The 12,576-nt window shown below is 41.7% G+C and overlaps 1 protein-coding gene across 1 annotated transcript in view; it reads left to right on the top strand.

The window, feature by feature from the left end:
- atg4da (autophagy related 4D, cysteine peptidase a) overlaps positions 1-12,576 on the top strand; it is a 34,636-nt gene continuing 22,060 nt past the window's right edge. Inside the window, exons 1-3 of the mRNA XM_060899069.1 lie at positions 1-280; positions 5,010-5,260; positions 5,634-5,717. Of these exons, the coding sequence (XP_060755052.1) occupies positions 5,041-5,260; positions 5,634-5,717 (304 nt within the window). The 5' untranslated portion in view covers positions 1-280; positions 5,010-5,040. The remainder of the gene's footprint in view (positions 281-5,009; positions 5,261-5,633; positions 5,718-12,576) is intronic.

The raw sequence follows: 12,576 nt of genomic DNA, 5'->3' as shown, positions 1-12,576 counted from the left end.
AATTTCGTGTTATGATGGCGGAGGACGAAAGCGGTAGTAGTTGTACGGAGCTCGGGGTTTGGTGTGTGAAGTCAGGAGGTTGTGTTCCCTTGTCTTTTTAAATGAATTCTAGGCTAAATGGATGTACAAGTTAGCTGGTTAGTTAGCTAGTTAAAGTCTTCTTGTCCTTGCTTTGACATTAAAATATTAAGATTGTGTTGTTTAGCATCAGCGCCGACATTAATAACAACTGAACACTAAAATTATCAAATAACACAAATATGAGGCGTTTAATACTGAGGTAAGTGTTTATTTTTTTAATAATATTCCATTAGCTAACTAATTTAGACAAATAATTAGCATTAGCATTAGATTAGCATTAGCTGTCTATTTATCTATCTAGCTTGTGTTGGTTAATTTTATGTTTCAAATATTTTTTTTTTCAAAAACAGAACAGAACATTTTGTTTGCTTATTATATCCAAGACTTTTACACATGCAAAAAAATAATGCTGATTTATTAATTTTCTCTAAATTTATGGTTTGAGTTACACAGCTTAATGTATTTATTATAATGAATTAAAAATGATTATTGCTGTGGATTAAGTGACTAAGTTTTTCTTTCTTGTCATTTAATCCCTTTTAGATTTTTTTTCACTTTTTTGTGTTTTAGTAAGTCTTTAGTTTAAAAAAAAAAAATTCCTGCATTCAGTCACACACAGGTCACATGCCAGCTTTAAATCAAATCACCTTGTGTGTCCAATCTTCTCTCTCTCTCTCTCTCTCTCTCTCTCACACACACTTGCACAGATTTTTTTTTTTTTTAGGGGAAAGAATCTAGTGCATGTTCAAACCCTTCTCGGAATGACGTCACAGTGCTAATATACATATTTGTTAAATCGTCACGATCACTTGCGGATAAAAATGTCGTCTCATCTCATCATCTGTAGCCACTTTATCCTGTCCTACAGGGTCGCAGGCAAGCTGGAGCCTATCCCAGCTGACTCCGGGCGAAAGGCGGGGTACACCCTGGACAAGTCGCCAGGTCATCACAGGGCTGACACATAGACACGGACAACCATTCACACTCACATTCACACCTACGGTCAATTTAGAGTCACCAGTTAACCTAACCTGCATGTCTTTGGACTGTGGGGGAAACCGGAGCACCCGGAGGAAACCCACGCGGACACGGGGAGAACATGCAAACTCCGCACAGAAACGCCCTCGCTGGCCACGGGGCTCGAACCCGGACCTTCTTGCTGTGAGGCGACAGCGCTAACCGCTACACCACCGTGCCGCAGGATTGAAAAACTATAATGATAAAAACAATTTAAAGCAAATGACCTTGACTGTTATAACAAGTGTTCATTATGAAAATAAGATTCTGTCTGTCTTTAAAGTGCATATCACGGGTAAATTCAAGAGCAAGATCAATGTAATTCTCCTATTTTATATTAAACTTTGGTCAAATATCTGTAACATTCTGCATTTTATGCAATTTTTTTTTTACCTTGCGCAATACCAGAAAAATTCAGTTGAAATCGAGCCATTTGAGGCGAATTGGTCCGCCTCTGAAAAAACTTGGCATTTGGATTTCCCAGGAAACATTGATTTTCGTGACGTCACGTGCGGGACGCCTCCTTCTGAATCCTACGTCAGCGCTGGTTTGTTTATGAGAAAACGACCTGGTGGTTTTCTGCAAATTTCTTCAACGTTATCGCGTAATTATTAAAATGGTTAACAGATGTATCGTAGGAGGGTGTAGCAACACCAATCTTGATGGGATTAGTACTCATCGTTTCCCAAAAGACCGGACAATGAGAGAGAAACGGGAGCGCTTGGTCTACACAGGCTGTGCACTGAAACCGTGCAAAGCTCGCGCAGCCTGCTGGCGCTTCCGCAGGTGACGTCACGAATCTGGCTCCAGACTCCCTTGGGATTTTTCCAGACGCGTTTTGTTATTTTATTTTTTTTTCTGCTGTAGACAGATGGCCTTGTGCAAAATTACCCTTCTGGATGAGTGTGTAAAGGGACATTCTTTCATATAAAAGAAAAAAAAATTTGGTCCAGGATATGCACTTTAAAACGCTTCTTGAAAGACTCTGTTTCAAATCGAAGAACTTCCAGCAGCTCGTTATTTTGTCCGAATAGAAAATAAGTAGGGAATAAATCACTCGGGTCGTGGTGTTGTAGGAAAATCATCATCGGAAAGCTGTGCTTCTTTCCTGGACCTCCCACAGCGTTAAATCTAACTATAAACTTTTTTTTTTTAAAGTATGATGTGTCACAAGTTTAAAAAAAATAAAAACGTTGGCAAATTGCAGTGGTTAGAGTAAGACGGATAAAACTTGCTGCTGGAAAAGTATGAATCAACATTTTGTGGAAGGAGTCTGTAATGTCAGAGCAGCTGCTGAGCGGACGTAAGTGACAACAGGAACAAACATCTCCTTGTCGACGTCCTACAACGTTGAACATAACTATGAACGGATTTTTTTTTTAAAAAAAAGCACGTGTCGTTCTTTAATAAATGTGAAATATGTAAATGTTGGTAACTTGCTGTGGTACAAGAGGAATACAACCTTTCTCTTGCTGTTGCTGATTATTTTCCTGTAACCGCACAGCCCTGAAGGTGTTCATATGAAGTACGGATTTTATATCTTTTGAAATGTTTACATGAATATTTAAAAATTCTTTTTAAGCCTTTATTTGTGGGTCCTGTTTTACTGAGCCGTGTTCATTCATGTGAACGAACGCCGAGGTCACGTCATGTCACTGCTCCTGGTTTCATTATCGTAATTCTCTTTTCTGTGAAAAAGGAAGTGATTCCTCAAAAGACAGAAAGAAAGGAATCAAATTATAATTGAACATGGAATTTTTTTTTTTTTGAAATGCAGCTGTGTGTGTAAGTCAGATGTTTTTCCATCGTGTTTCATTTCATTCGCTTCTTTTCGGGAACCGTACACTGTGTACTCATGCGCTTAGAAGAAAGCAGCACAGCTGGACACACAAGGTGTTTCTGGAACGGAAGAAGGAACTGAGACGCCTTTGGTGTTACGTGCTGTCTTGTGACCTCACACACACACACACCGCATACACCTGACTTTAGGTGAGTCAAATGGTAAAACTTGTCGTCCAGTGACTCACTTTTCGCTCACGTGTGTTCTAAAGCCACAATGTAATGACGACACAAACATGCAACAAAACAACACACACAGCAGGGCTGAATAAACACTCGTGTGACTGATCTCCAGACTCTGCGCTATTCCTGTATTTCCTGCTCTTGGCAGCTCGCCTTTTCCTCCTTTTATCTGTTTATTTGCAAACCAAATTTGTTTATTTACAACCCCGATTCCAAAAAAGTTGGGACAAAGTACAAATTGTAAATAAAAACGGAATGCAATGATGTGGAAGTTTCAAAATTCCATATTTTATTCAGAATAGAACATAGATGACATATCAAATGTTTAAACTGAGAAAATGTATCATTTAAAGAGAAAAATTAGGTGATTTTAAATTTCATGACGACACCACATCTCAAAAAAGTTGGGACAAGGCCATGTTTCCCACTGTGAGACATCCCCTTTTCTCTTTACAACAGTCTGTAAACGTCTGGGGACTGAGGAGACAAGTTGCTCAAGTTTAGGGATAGGAATGTTAACCCATTCTTGTCTAATGTAGGATTCTAGTTGCTCAACTGTCTTAGGTCTTTTTTTTTGTCATATCTTCTGTTTTATGATGCGCCAAATGGGTGAAAGATCTGGACTGCAGGCTGGCCAGTTCAGTACCCGGACCCTTCTTCTATGCAGCCATGATGCTGTAATTGATGCAGTCTGTGGTTTGGCATTGTGATGTTGGAAAATGCAAGGTCTTCCCTGAAAGAGACGTCGTCTGGATGGGAGCATATGTTGCTCTAGAACCTGGATATACCTTTCAGCATTGATGGTGTCTTTCCAGATGTGTAAGCTGCCCATGCCACACGCACTAATGCAACCCCATACCATCAGAGATGCAGGCTTCTGAACTGAGCGCTGATAACAACTTGGGTCGTCCTTCTCCTCTTTAGTCCGAATGACACGGCGTCCCTGATTTCCATAAAGAACTTCACATTTTGATTCGTCTGACCACAGAACAGTTTTCCACTTTGCCACAGTCCATTTTAAATGAGCCTTGGCCCAGAGAAGACGTCTGCGCTTCTGGATCATGTTTAGATACGGCTTCTTCTTTGAACTATAGAGTTTTAGCTGGCAACGGCGGATGGCACGGTGAATTGTGTTCACAGATAATGTTCTCTGGAAATATTCCTGAGCCCATTTTGTGATTTCCAATACAGAAGCATGCCTGTATGTGATGCAGTACCGTCTAAGGGCCTGAAGATCACGGGCACCCAGTATGGTTTTCCGGCCTTGACCCTTACGCACAGAGATTCTTCCAGATTCTCTGAATCTTTTGATGATATTATGCACTGTAGATGATGATATGTTCAAACTCTTTGCAATTTTACACTGTCGAACTCCTTTCTGATATTGCTCCACTATTTGTCGGCGCAGAATTAGGGGGATTGGTGATCCTCTTCCCATCTTTACTTCTGAGAGCCGCTGCCACTCCAAGATGCTCTTTTTATACCCAGTCATGTTAATGACCTATTGCCAACTGACCTAATGAGTTGCAATTTGGTCCTCCAGCTGTTCCTTTTTTGTACCTTTAACTTTTCCAGTCTCTTATTGCCCCTGTCCCAACTTTTTTGAGATGTGTTGCTGTCATGAAATTTCAAATGAGCCAATATTTGGCATGAAATTTCAAAATGTCTCACTTTCGACATTTGATATGTTGTCTATGTTCTATTGTGAATACAATATCAGTTTTTGAGATTTGTAAATTATTGCATTCCGTTTTATTTACAATTTGTACTTTGTCCCAACTTTTTTGGAATCAGGGTTGTATTTCCACACCTTGAATTGCATTGAGTTCCCAGTGTCACACATCGAAATACATCAATGTTTCACGGTGTCGCTTTATTCGCCTCCTCAGCTTCCTCTGGTGATGTCACGCCGCTGAGATCATGAACTCGGTCACCCCGAGCGCCGCCCAGTACAAGAGGGGTGGAGCTCTTCACAACGACCTCGTCGATGGGAGGAGACTGCCGCCCGCTTCCTCGGCGCAGGTCCTGGATGCGAAGGGGCCTTTCAGTAACGGGATACTCGCTGACGGGGCGGAAGAGCCGGATGAGGTGGATAAACTGAAGCTGAAGCTGAGGTCAGCGTGGAACAATGTCAAATACGGTGCGTTTTAGAGAACACGAACATGATCTGAGGGGGAAAAAAATCGTAGCCAGTTTTTAATGTAACCAAGGAAGCTGTTTAACTGTTTTCGAAATGCTCAGTGTTATAGTTGAGGGAGCGGGGTTTATTTTAAAATCGATCCTCCAGTTGCAGGCTTGCTACGTTGGTAATTTTTCACTTCGTAATGATTAATGTAAAACCCCAACCTAGCACTGATTACTTCAGCTAGCATGGACGTTGCTGAATTAAACGTTCGCTAGCTGTTGTCGTTCTGTCATTCGATCAAATTTACGATTTTTTTTTTTTTCTTCTGGAAGTGTGAAAGCTCCAGCTTGTTAAAGTTTTTCACCCAAGCCCTGATGTGTTCCTACAGGATGGTCAGTCAAAAGCAAAACGGTCTTCAACAAAACGTCCCCGCTGACCCTGCTGGGACAGTCCTACTTACTCAACAGCGAAGGTGAGACTTCGTTCTATCCCGTCTCTTCTGTTTGGTTTAATCTGAGACCGAAACATGTGCTGAAGCCGTCTGTGTGTACCCGTCAGTATTTATTACATTACCGATTGAACCTTTAAAGGAACAGTCCACCGTACTTCCATAATGAAATATGCTCTTATCTGAATTGAGACGAGCTGCTCCGTACCTCTCCGAGCTTTGCGCGACCTCCCAGTCAGTCAGACGCAGTCAGACGCGCTGTCACTCCTGTTAGCAATGTAGCTAGGCTCAGCATGGCCAACGGTATTTTTTTGGGGCTGTAGTTAGATGCGACCAAACTCTTCCGCGTTTTTCCTGTTTACATGACCAGTGATATGAAACAAGTTCAGTTACACAAATTGAAACGTAGCGATTTTCTATGCTATGGAAAGTGCGCACTATAATGACAGGCGTACTAACACCTTCTGCGCGCTTGAGCAGCGCATTGATATCTGAGCTCTGTATCAATGCGCTGCCGAAGCGCGCAGAAGGTGTTAGTACCCCTGTCATTATAGTGCGGACTTTCCATCGCATAGAAAATCGCTACGTTTCAATTTGTGTAACTGAACTTGTTTCATGTCACTGGTCATATAAACCTATGTAAACAGGAAAAACGCGGAAGAGTTTGGTCGCATCTAACTACAGCCCCAAAAAATACCATTGGCCATACTGAGCCTAGCTACATTGCTAACAGGAGTGACAGCGCGTCTGACTGCGTCTGACTGACTGGGAGGTCGCGCAAAGCTCGGAGAGGTACGGAGCAGCTCGTCTCAATTCAGATAAGAGCATATTTCATTATGGAAGTACGGTGGACTGTTCCTTTTAAAGCTGTGAATCAGTGAAGGTTAGCATTATCATAGGGTGACCAGATTTCCCTAGTCTGAAACCGGGACACTTTTGCGCGCGACCATGCTCGTCCACGCACACCTTTTTTTTACGTAAACGTGACACTCAGAGAGGTGCTCTTATCATTTTGTTGAAGCTCACATTTATCAACATCTCACATGAAATAAAACAAACTGGCATTTTGTTCTCTAGTAGCATAGTGGTATACAGATCAGTTAAATTATGGTCAGACAACAGATTTTGTAATGGCTGAGAATAGGCCAGGCTATGTCCATAGGCCACATTTACACTGATTTATTTCACCTGTTTGTGAGAACACCAAGTAGAATGCATATGCACATGTAGGCTATATCTCTAAAATTGTATGCACTATAGCATGAACTTAAAAAGTAGATATGTGACCTCAACATAGCCTAGGTCAGAATCAACCTTACTAACCATTCCCCACAACTGAATGAATAAAGCAAGAAGATGTGGACAAAAGTGAACACTTTAATGGAAGCTGTTCAACACAGCAATATGGCCAAACTGTCAGAATGGTATGTTAAACAGAAACAAAAAAAGACAAGTGATTTGAGAATATATACTACGGAAGCCGAGAGAGGCCCTTCATATAATCCTTTTTTTTTTTTTATTCACCTTGTTATCCCAAGATAACGACATAATTAATTCAGGATCTCGAGAAAACAACACAACTAATTCGAGATCTCGAGAAAACAAAACCGTTATTCCGAGATCTCGAGAAAACAAAACAATTATTTCATGATCTCGAGTAAACAGCTGAGAAATGGTTCATTCAGGTGCGCCAAGAGACTTGTGATATGCTGACTTTGGGGCTATTTCTCATTCTGTATAGACGCAACTTTGGTCATTAGAATGTCTGGAATAATCGATCACCTAATAAGGCAATATTTTGATCAGGGGTTGACATGGAGAGATTGCATTAAGGGCGTATTCACACCTACGTTGTTTGGTCCGGACCAAACGAACCAAATTTCCCTTGGTCCGGACCTTTTGGGTTGGTCCGAATACAAACCACCGAACTCTGGTCCGGACCAAACAAGCGGACCGAGACCGAGCTGCAAGGTCGGACTCGGTCCGGACCAAAGGAACCCTGGTGCGGATCTTTTGGAGGTGTGAAAGCAGACCGGACCTAATCCGACAGTTTTGCTTTTTTGTACCTCGGGAGCTTCCGTCGTTTGTCGAGCATTATGGGAAACAGAGTCTTGACACTCCACCGCAAAGTGCAAACACTGTTTCGGTTGTCAAGGGAACCTTACAACAGTCGTTCAGTCATTCAGACCAGTGGTAGGCTAGACTACAGAGTACAAAAAATGAGTAGGGGGCAAACGTGGGCCAAGGAAGAAACGCGTACCCTTGTGGATATATGGGCAGATGTCCACATATCTGAGCTTTTGGAGAGAACACACAAAAAAGCCGACGTGTTTGCTGTATTCAGTGAGAAAATGAAGGAGAAGGGGTTCACGCGCTCCCCAGGACAATGTCGGCTAAAAGTGAAGAAACTCCGTCAGACCTACGGTACATTAAAATCAGGGACATTCTTTCAAAAAGTGGCGGTACTAGCGACTTGCGTGAAGAGCCAGAACTGTCACAACATGATGTGCGCTCATCAGCGCTATCCTCCGTGACTACTTTTGAACTTAACGCTTTGTGCGCGTGTCGTCTCTGACCAATAGCTGAACGACCTCAGGGCGCGTGGCTTTGTTGACAGATTTTGGTCCGCTTACTAAAATGTACAGTGTGAAAGCGAACCGCACCAAAATGAAAAAATAAAAAAAACATTTGGTTCGGACCAAAGCAAGTGAACTATCGAACTATCCTGGTCTGAATACACCCTAAGTCTTTTAATAAGGGATAATTTCAAAATTAGTCCGCAGCACCTCCTCAGAAGACTGGCCCGGCTTCGTCTCTACCGACAGAGATACAGTGATCCAGCTGAGATCATGAAATAATTTTGTTTTCTCGAGATCTCGAATTAGTTGTGTTGTTTTCTCGAGATCCTGAATTAATTATGTCGTTATAATTAATTAAAGGAGGAGAGGGGCGACAGCCCGAGGAAAGCCCCCACAGGAGCGCGCAGCATTTGCAGCATAGGCTACCCAACTCTGTACAAGAACGAAACACTTAGTGTGTGCAGTAGGCTTCGTGCGCATTGTTCTGCACCTCTCGGAGGAAGGGCTAGGTGCCCTGTAAATCTTTGGAAAAGGTACATTTTCTTTTCGGCATGATTGCTGCAGCATTACTGCTGCTAGACAAAGAACATTCGTGCCAGTTAATGTTTATTTTATTGTTGCATGGCAACACGTTCTGTTGTCTGGAATAATGTGGCTAAATAAACACCCATGCTACAGGGCCAGGGGGCAGTAACCAGGAAGAAGTCTGCGATTCCTGTCAATTCATCAAAATAGTAAATGCAGACATTTCTCCGCTAATGATTCCCATGCTGCTCAGTCGCAAACGTCGCGAGTGGTGAAAACCGGGACATATTCGTGTCCCGACAGACTTTTGTCGGGACTCGGGACACACAACCCCAAATCGGGACTGTCCCGGTAAAACCGGGACGTCTGGTCACCCTACATTATCCATACCTGTCAACTTTGAGGTTTGAAAAAAAGGGATATTTCCCAGATTTTTAACTCAAAATAAGGGAAAATTTCGGAAAGTCATACCCTTCACCAAAAGTGGGTGTGTAGTTGAATGGGGGGCAATTTTCTATCTAGTATTTGTGATTTCCTGTACTCTGGTGCATGTTGGTGATAGCCAAGACCCAAACTCAATATGCTTATGGTTTATAGAGTGCATTTGTGAATAAACTATGCATTTATTTTTATTTGCTTTCAGTGGTACCAGTTATTTCCCAAATTAAGGGCTAAAATACGTATCTTATGTTAAAATAAGAAAGGTCATTATATAACCAGTCAATAAATTCAATTCCATTGCAATTTATTATGGTTTTACCATAGTCATGGCCATGGATGGATGGATGGATGGATGGATGGATGGATGGATGGATGGATAGAGTAATAAAGAGTAATATAAGATATTAAACCAAGAGTGATTTAAAATGGGTAAGTTTCAGATAGAAAATAAAATAGACAATGAGTGGATAAAACAGTTAATACACCAATTAGTTTACATTAGGCTATTTATGAGGTCTTAGCCAGGACATACTTAATGTAAACATGTGTAGTTTACCTTTGATTATTTGGGAGGCTTTCGTTTTCCCCATGGAAAATTTCTTTGCGATGGAAGAGTCTGGGAACATTCCAGCCACGCACTTGTTGAAATCATCAAAGAAAGAGAGGCTAATTTTTTTCTTAGCTATTAGCATCGCCATCTTCACCTCAGACCTAATCAGTGTTGCCAGATACTGCTGACGTTTTCCAGCCCAAAATATGTTCAAAACCCACCAAAATGCACTTGAAACCGCCCAACTTGGGCGGGAAACCTCCCAATCTGGCAACACTGGACCTAATCACTTGCTCAGCCTCGCCTCCGGACGGAGTTCTGTAATTACTGATGCCTGAGAGGGCGGGGACGTGAATTCATGGCCCGACTTCCTGCTGTAAACTCCTGTCAGAGGCGCGTCATGAATTCTGGACCTACCGACTTTTTTATATTGTGAAAATACGGGATATTTTCGGGAAAATAAAAAAACGGGAAGACAGCGGGAAATAAGTCGAAATAAGGGATTTCCCGGGAAAAACGGGAGGGTTGACAGGTATGACATTATCAGCATGATGATAATAGCTGGTCCATCCATATTTTCCATTAAAGCAGTCATTAGTAACTTTGGATCCTTGTTTAAAGCAAGACGCCCTTTTGATTTCATAAAATCGGTGAAATTTACTTTCCTGTGAAATGTGGTCATTATGATGTGTTTATTTCGAGAATACCTCACAAAAAAACAGTCCATTCTGTGGCTGGGAAGTTATTTATTTTGAAGGGATTCCCAAGCACATAATGCACAGTCAAGCAGACAGAAGAAGTCCGTGTGTGTACGCGCAAGTTTTCATTGTCCGTACACTGACCCAGTTACGTCAATTTGCCGCGAGACGAGGAGCTAGTCATAATAACCTTTGCGTTGCAAGTTCAGTCCTCAGGTTGTGACAGAAAATATGGCCGAGCCAATGGATCCTACACATCAAATGCTGGTTAGTCTGTTTCTCCCTATCGTAAATATTATAATTAGTGAAGAACATGCTGCAGTTAGCCCAAATGTGTGTCTTTTTTTTTTTTTTTGGCAAACTTGAGCCTGGTCACTCATCTTGTTGAAGTCCGTTTTTCATCGAGTGTATTCTAGCCTATATTCGTTAGTCATAATGAAAATTATGTATTGATTTCACAATGTAAATATTATTCCTGTGCATTAGATAATTTACATAGAAAGTCCTTTTTTTATCATTGCGATGGTGAAGACTGCTGAGTGAAAATGTGTGTAATTAGCAGGGCTTTGAACCGGTTCAAGGAACGAAAACGAAAACCGGGAACTTTTTCTATTTCACATGGAACAGAAACGAAACCAGAAACTTTATTATTTTTTATGTTCCGGAACAGAAACGCTTATTAAAAATAATGGTAACTGGTTAATACCGGTTTTTATTTCGTTCCTCAAAGTTTCCGTAGCCTACAAATAAAAAAGCCATTCTTCTCCTGCACAAGTTTCTATGACCCGCTGGGGTTCACTTCCTGTGTGACGTTCGCTGACTGAATGGAGAGCGCGGGAAGGTGGACTACTATCACGTCTCCACGTGATAAAGTGAGTAATTGCATTACTGAGTGTCTGAGCAAAGAAGAGCCTGAACGATGCAACCTCCCTATTGGCTGTTTGTAAAAATGTATCAGTTGTTGCCCTTCCCACGGGAATCATCGCGGGCTCGAGAGACGAGACCTGACGAGTTAGTTCGTTGGTAGCAGAACAAAATGTCTGGACACAAATCGGGTTTTCAGAAAAGGAAAGAAAATAAACGGAGGGTCGAAAATACAAAAAAGGAGGCAGAAAATGCAAAACGAATTTTAAGGTAGGACAAATGGTTACTTTTTAAGGCAGCCCGCCGTGGCTGCAGGCCTTCAGTTGTGTCATTGAATGGTTAGTTTTCTGAGGCGGCCCGCCGTGGCTGCCTGCAGGCTTATTTATTATAGCCCATTTAGTTAAAATAGTTGATCTAAAATGTTTATAGTTATAGTTATGTGATGGTTGTCCTGATTTAGACTGGTGTTTTTTTTTTTTGGGGGGGGGGGTTGTGCGATGTTGCACCCGGGTCCAGATTAGGGCAGAACCGGCCCTGGCTACATTTCAGGTGTAGTTTGTTTTATGTATGTATGTACTTGCATAGATGTGTACTTGGTCTTCCAATATGGCGCCTAACAAAATCTCGCGGCGCGGTGACGTCATGCAGTAGCCCTCTATAGGGCCACACTAAACGAATTATCTTTCATTTTTGGCACTTTTTCTGTTTGTGTAGATGGGAAGACATACTGAGAATCCAATTCGCCAAAATTTGAAATAATAATTGTTTTGAATTATTTCTTGTCTTATTTAATGAAGGTTGTAATAGAATTAGCCTACATTTGGCTTAAGCTGGATGAGACAGAGACATAATTTTATAGCCATTTGTTAAACAGCTGACAGGGAACGTAATTAACCGTTCCGGGAACGAAATTTTTTTGTTCTAACCGGTTCGGGAACGTCTATTTAATGGTGGAACCCAAAACCGGAAACGTTAAAATTCCGTTTCTGTTCGGAACGAACCAATAGGAAAAAAATTCTGGTTCAAAGCCCTGGTAATTAGACTATACACCTATATTGGACAACTTCTGGTGAGCAACCTCTGGATTCACGATCATACTGTGCAGTTTATTTCATTGAGCAAGACAGTACGGTTCTTTTTCATTGTGGGGGCTTGGCCAAGCGCCGGTTTGTGAATGGAGAGTGAGACCGGTTGTGTGTGTGTGTGTGTGTGTAGTGAGAGGATCT

Source organism: Neoarius graeffei, chromosome 18, assembly GCF_027579695.1.
Source record: "Neoarius graeffei isolate fNeoGra1 chromosome 18, fNeoGra1.pri, whole genome shotgun sequence".
Taxonomy (NCBI): Eukaryota; Metazoa; Chordata; class Actinopteri; order Siluriformes; family Ariidae; genus Neoarius; species Neoarius graeffei.
Note: the sequence above shows the minus strand (reverse complement) of the source record. Positions and strands in the feature narration are given on the sequence as shown.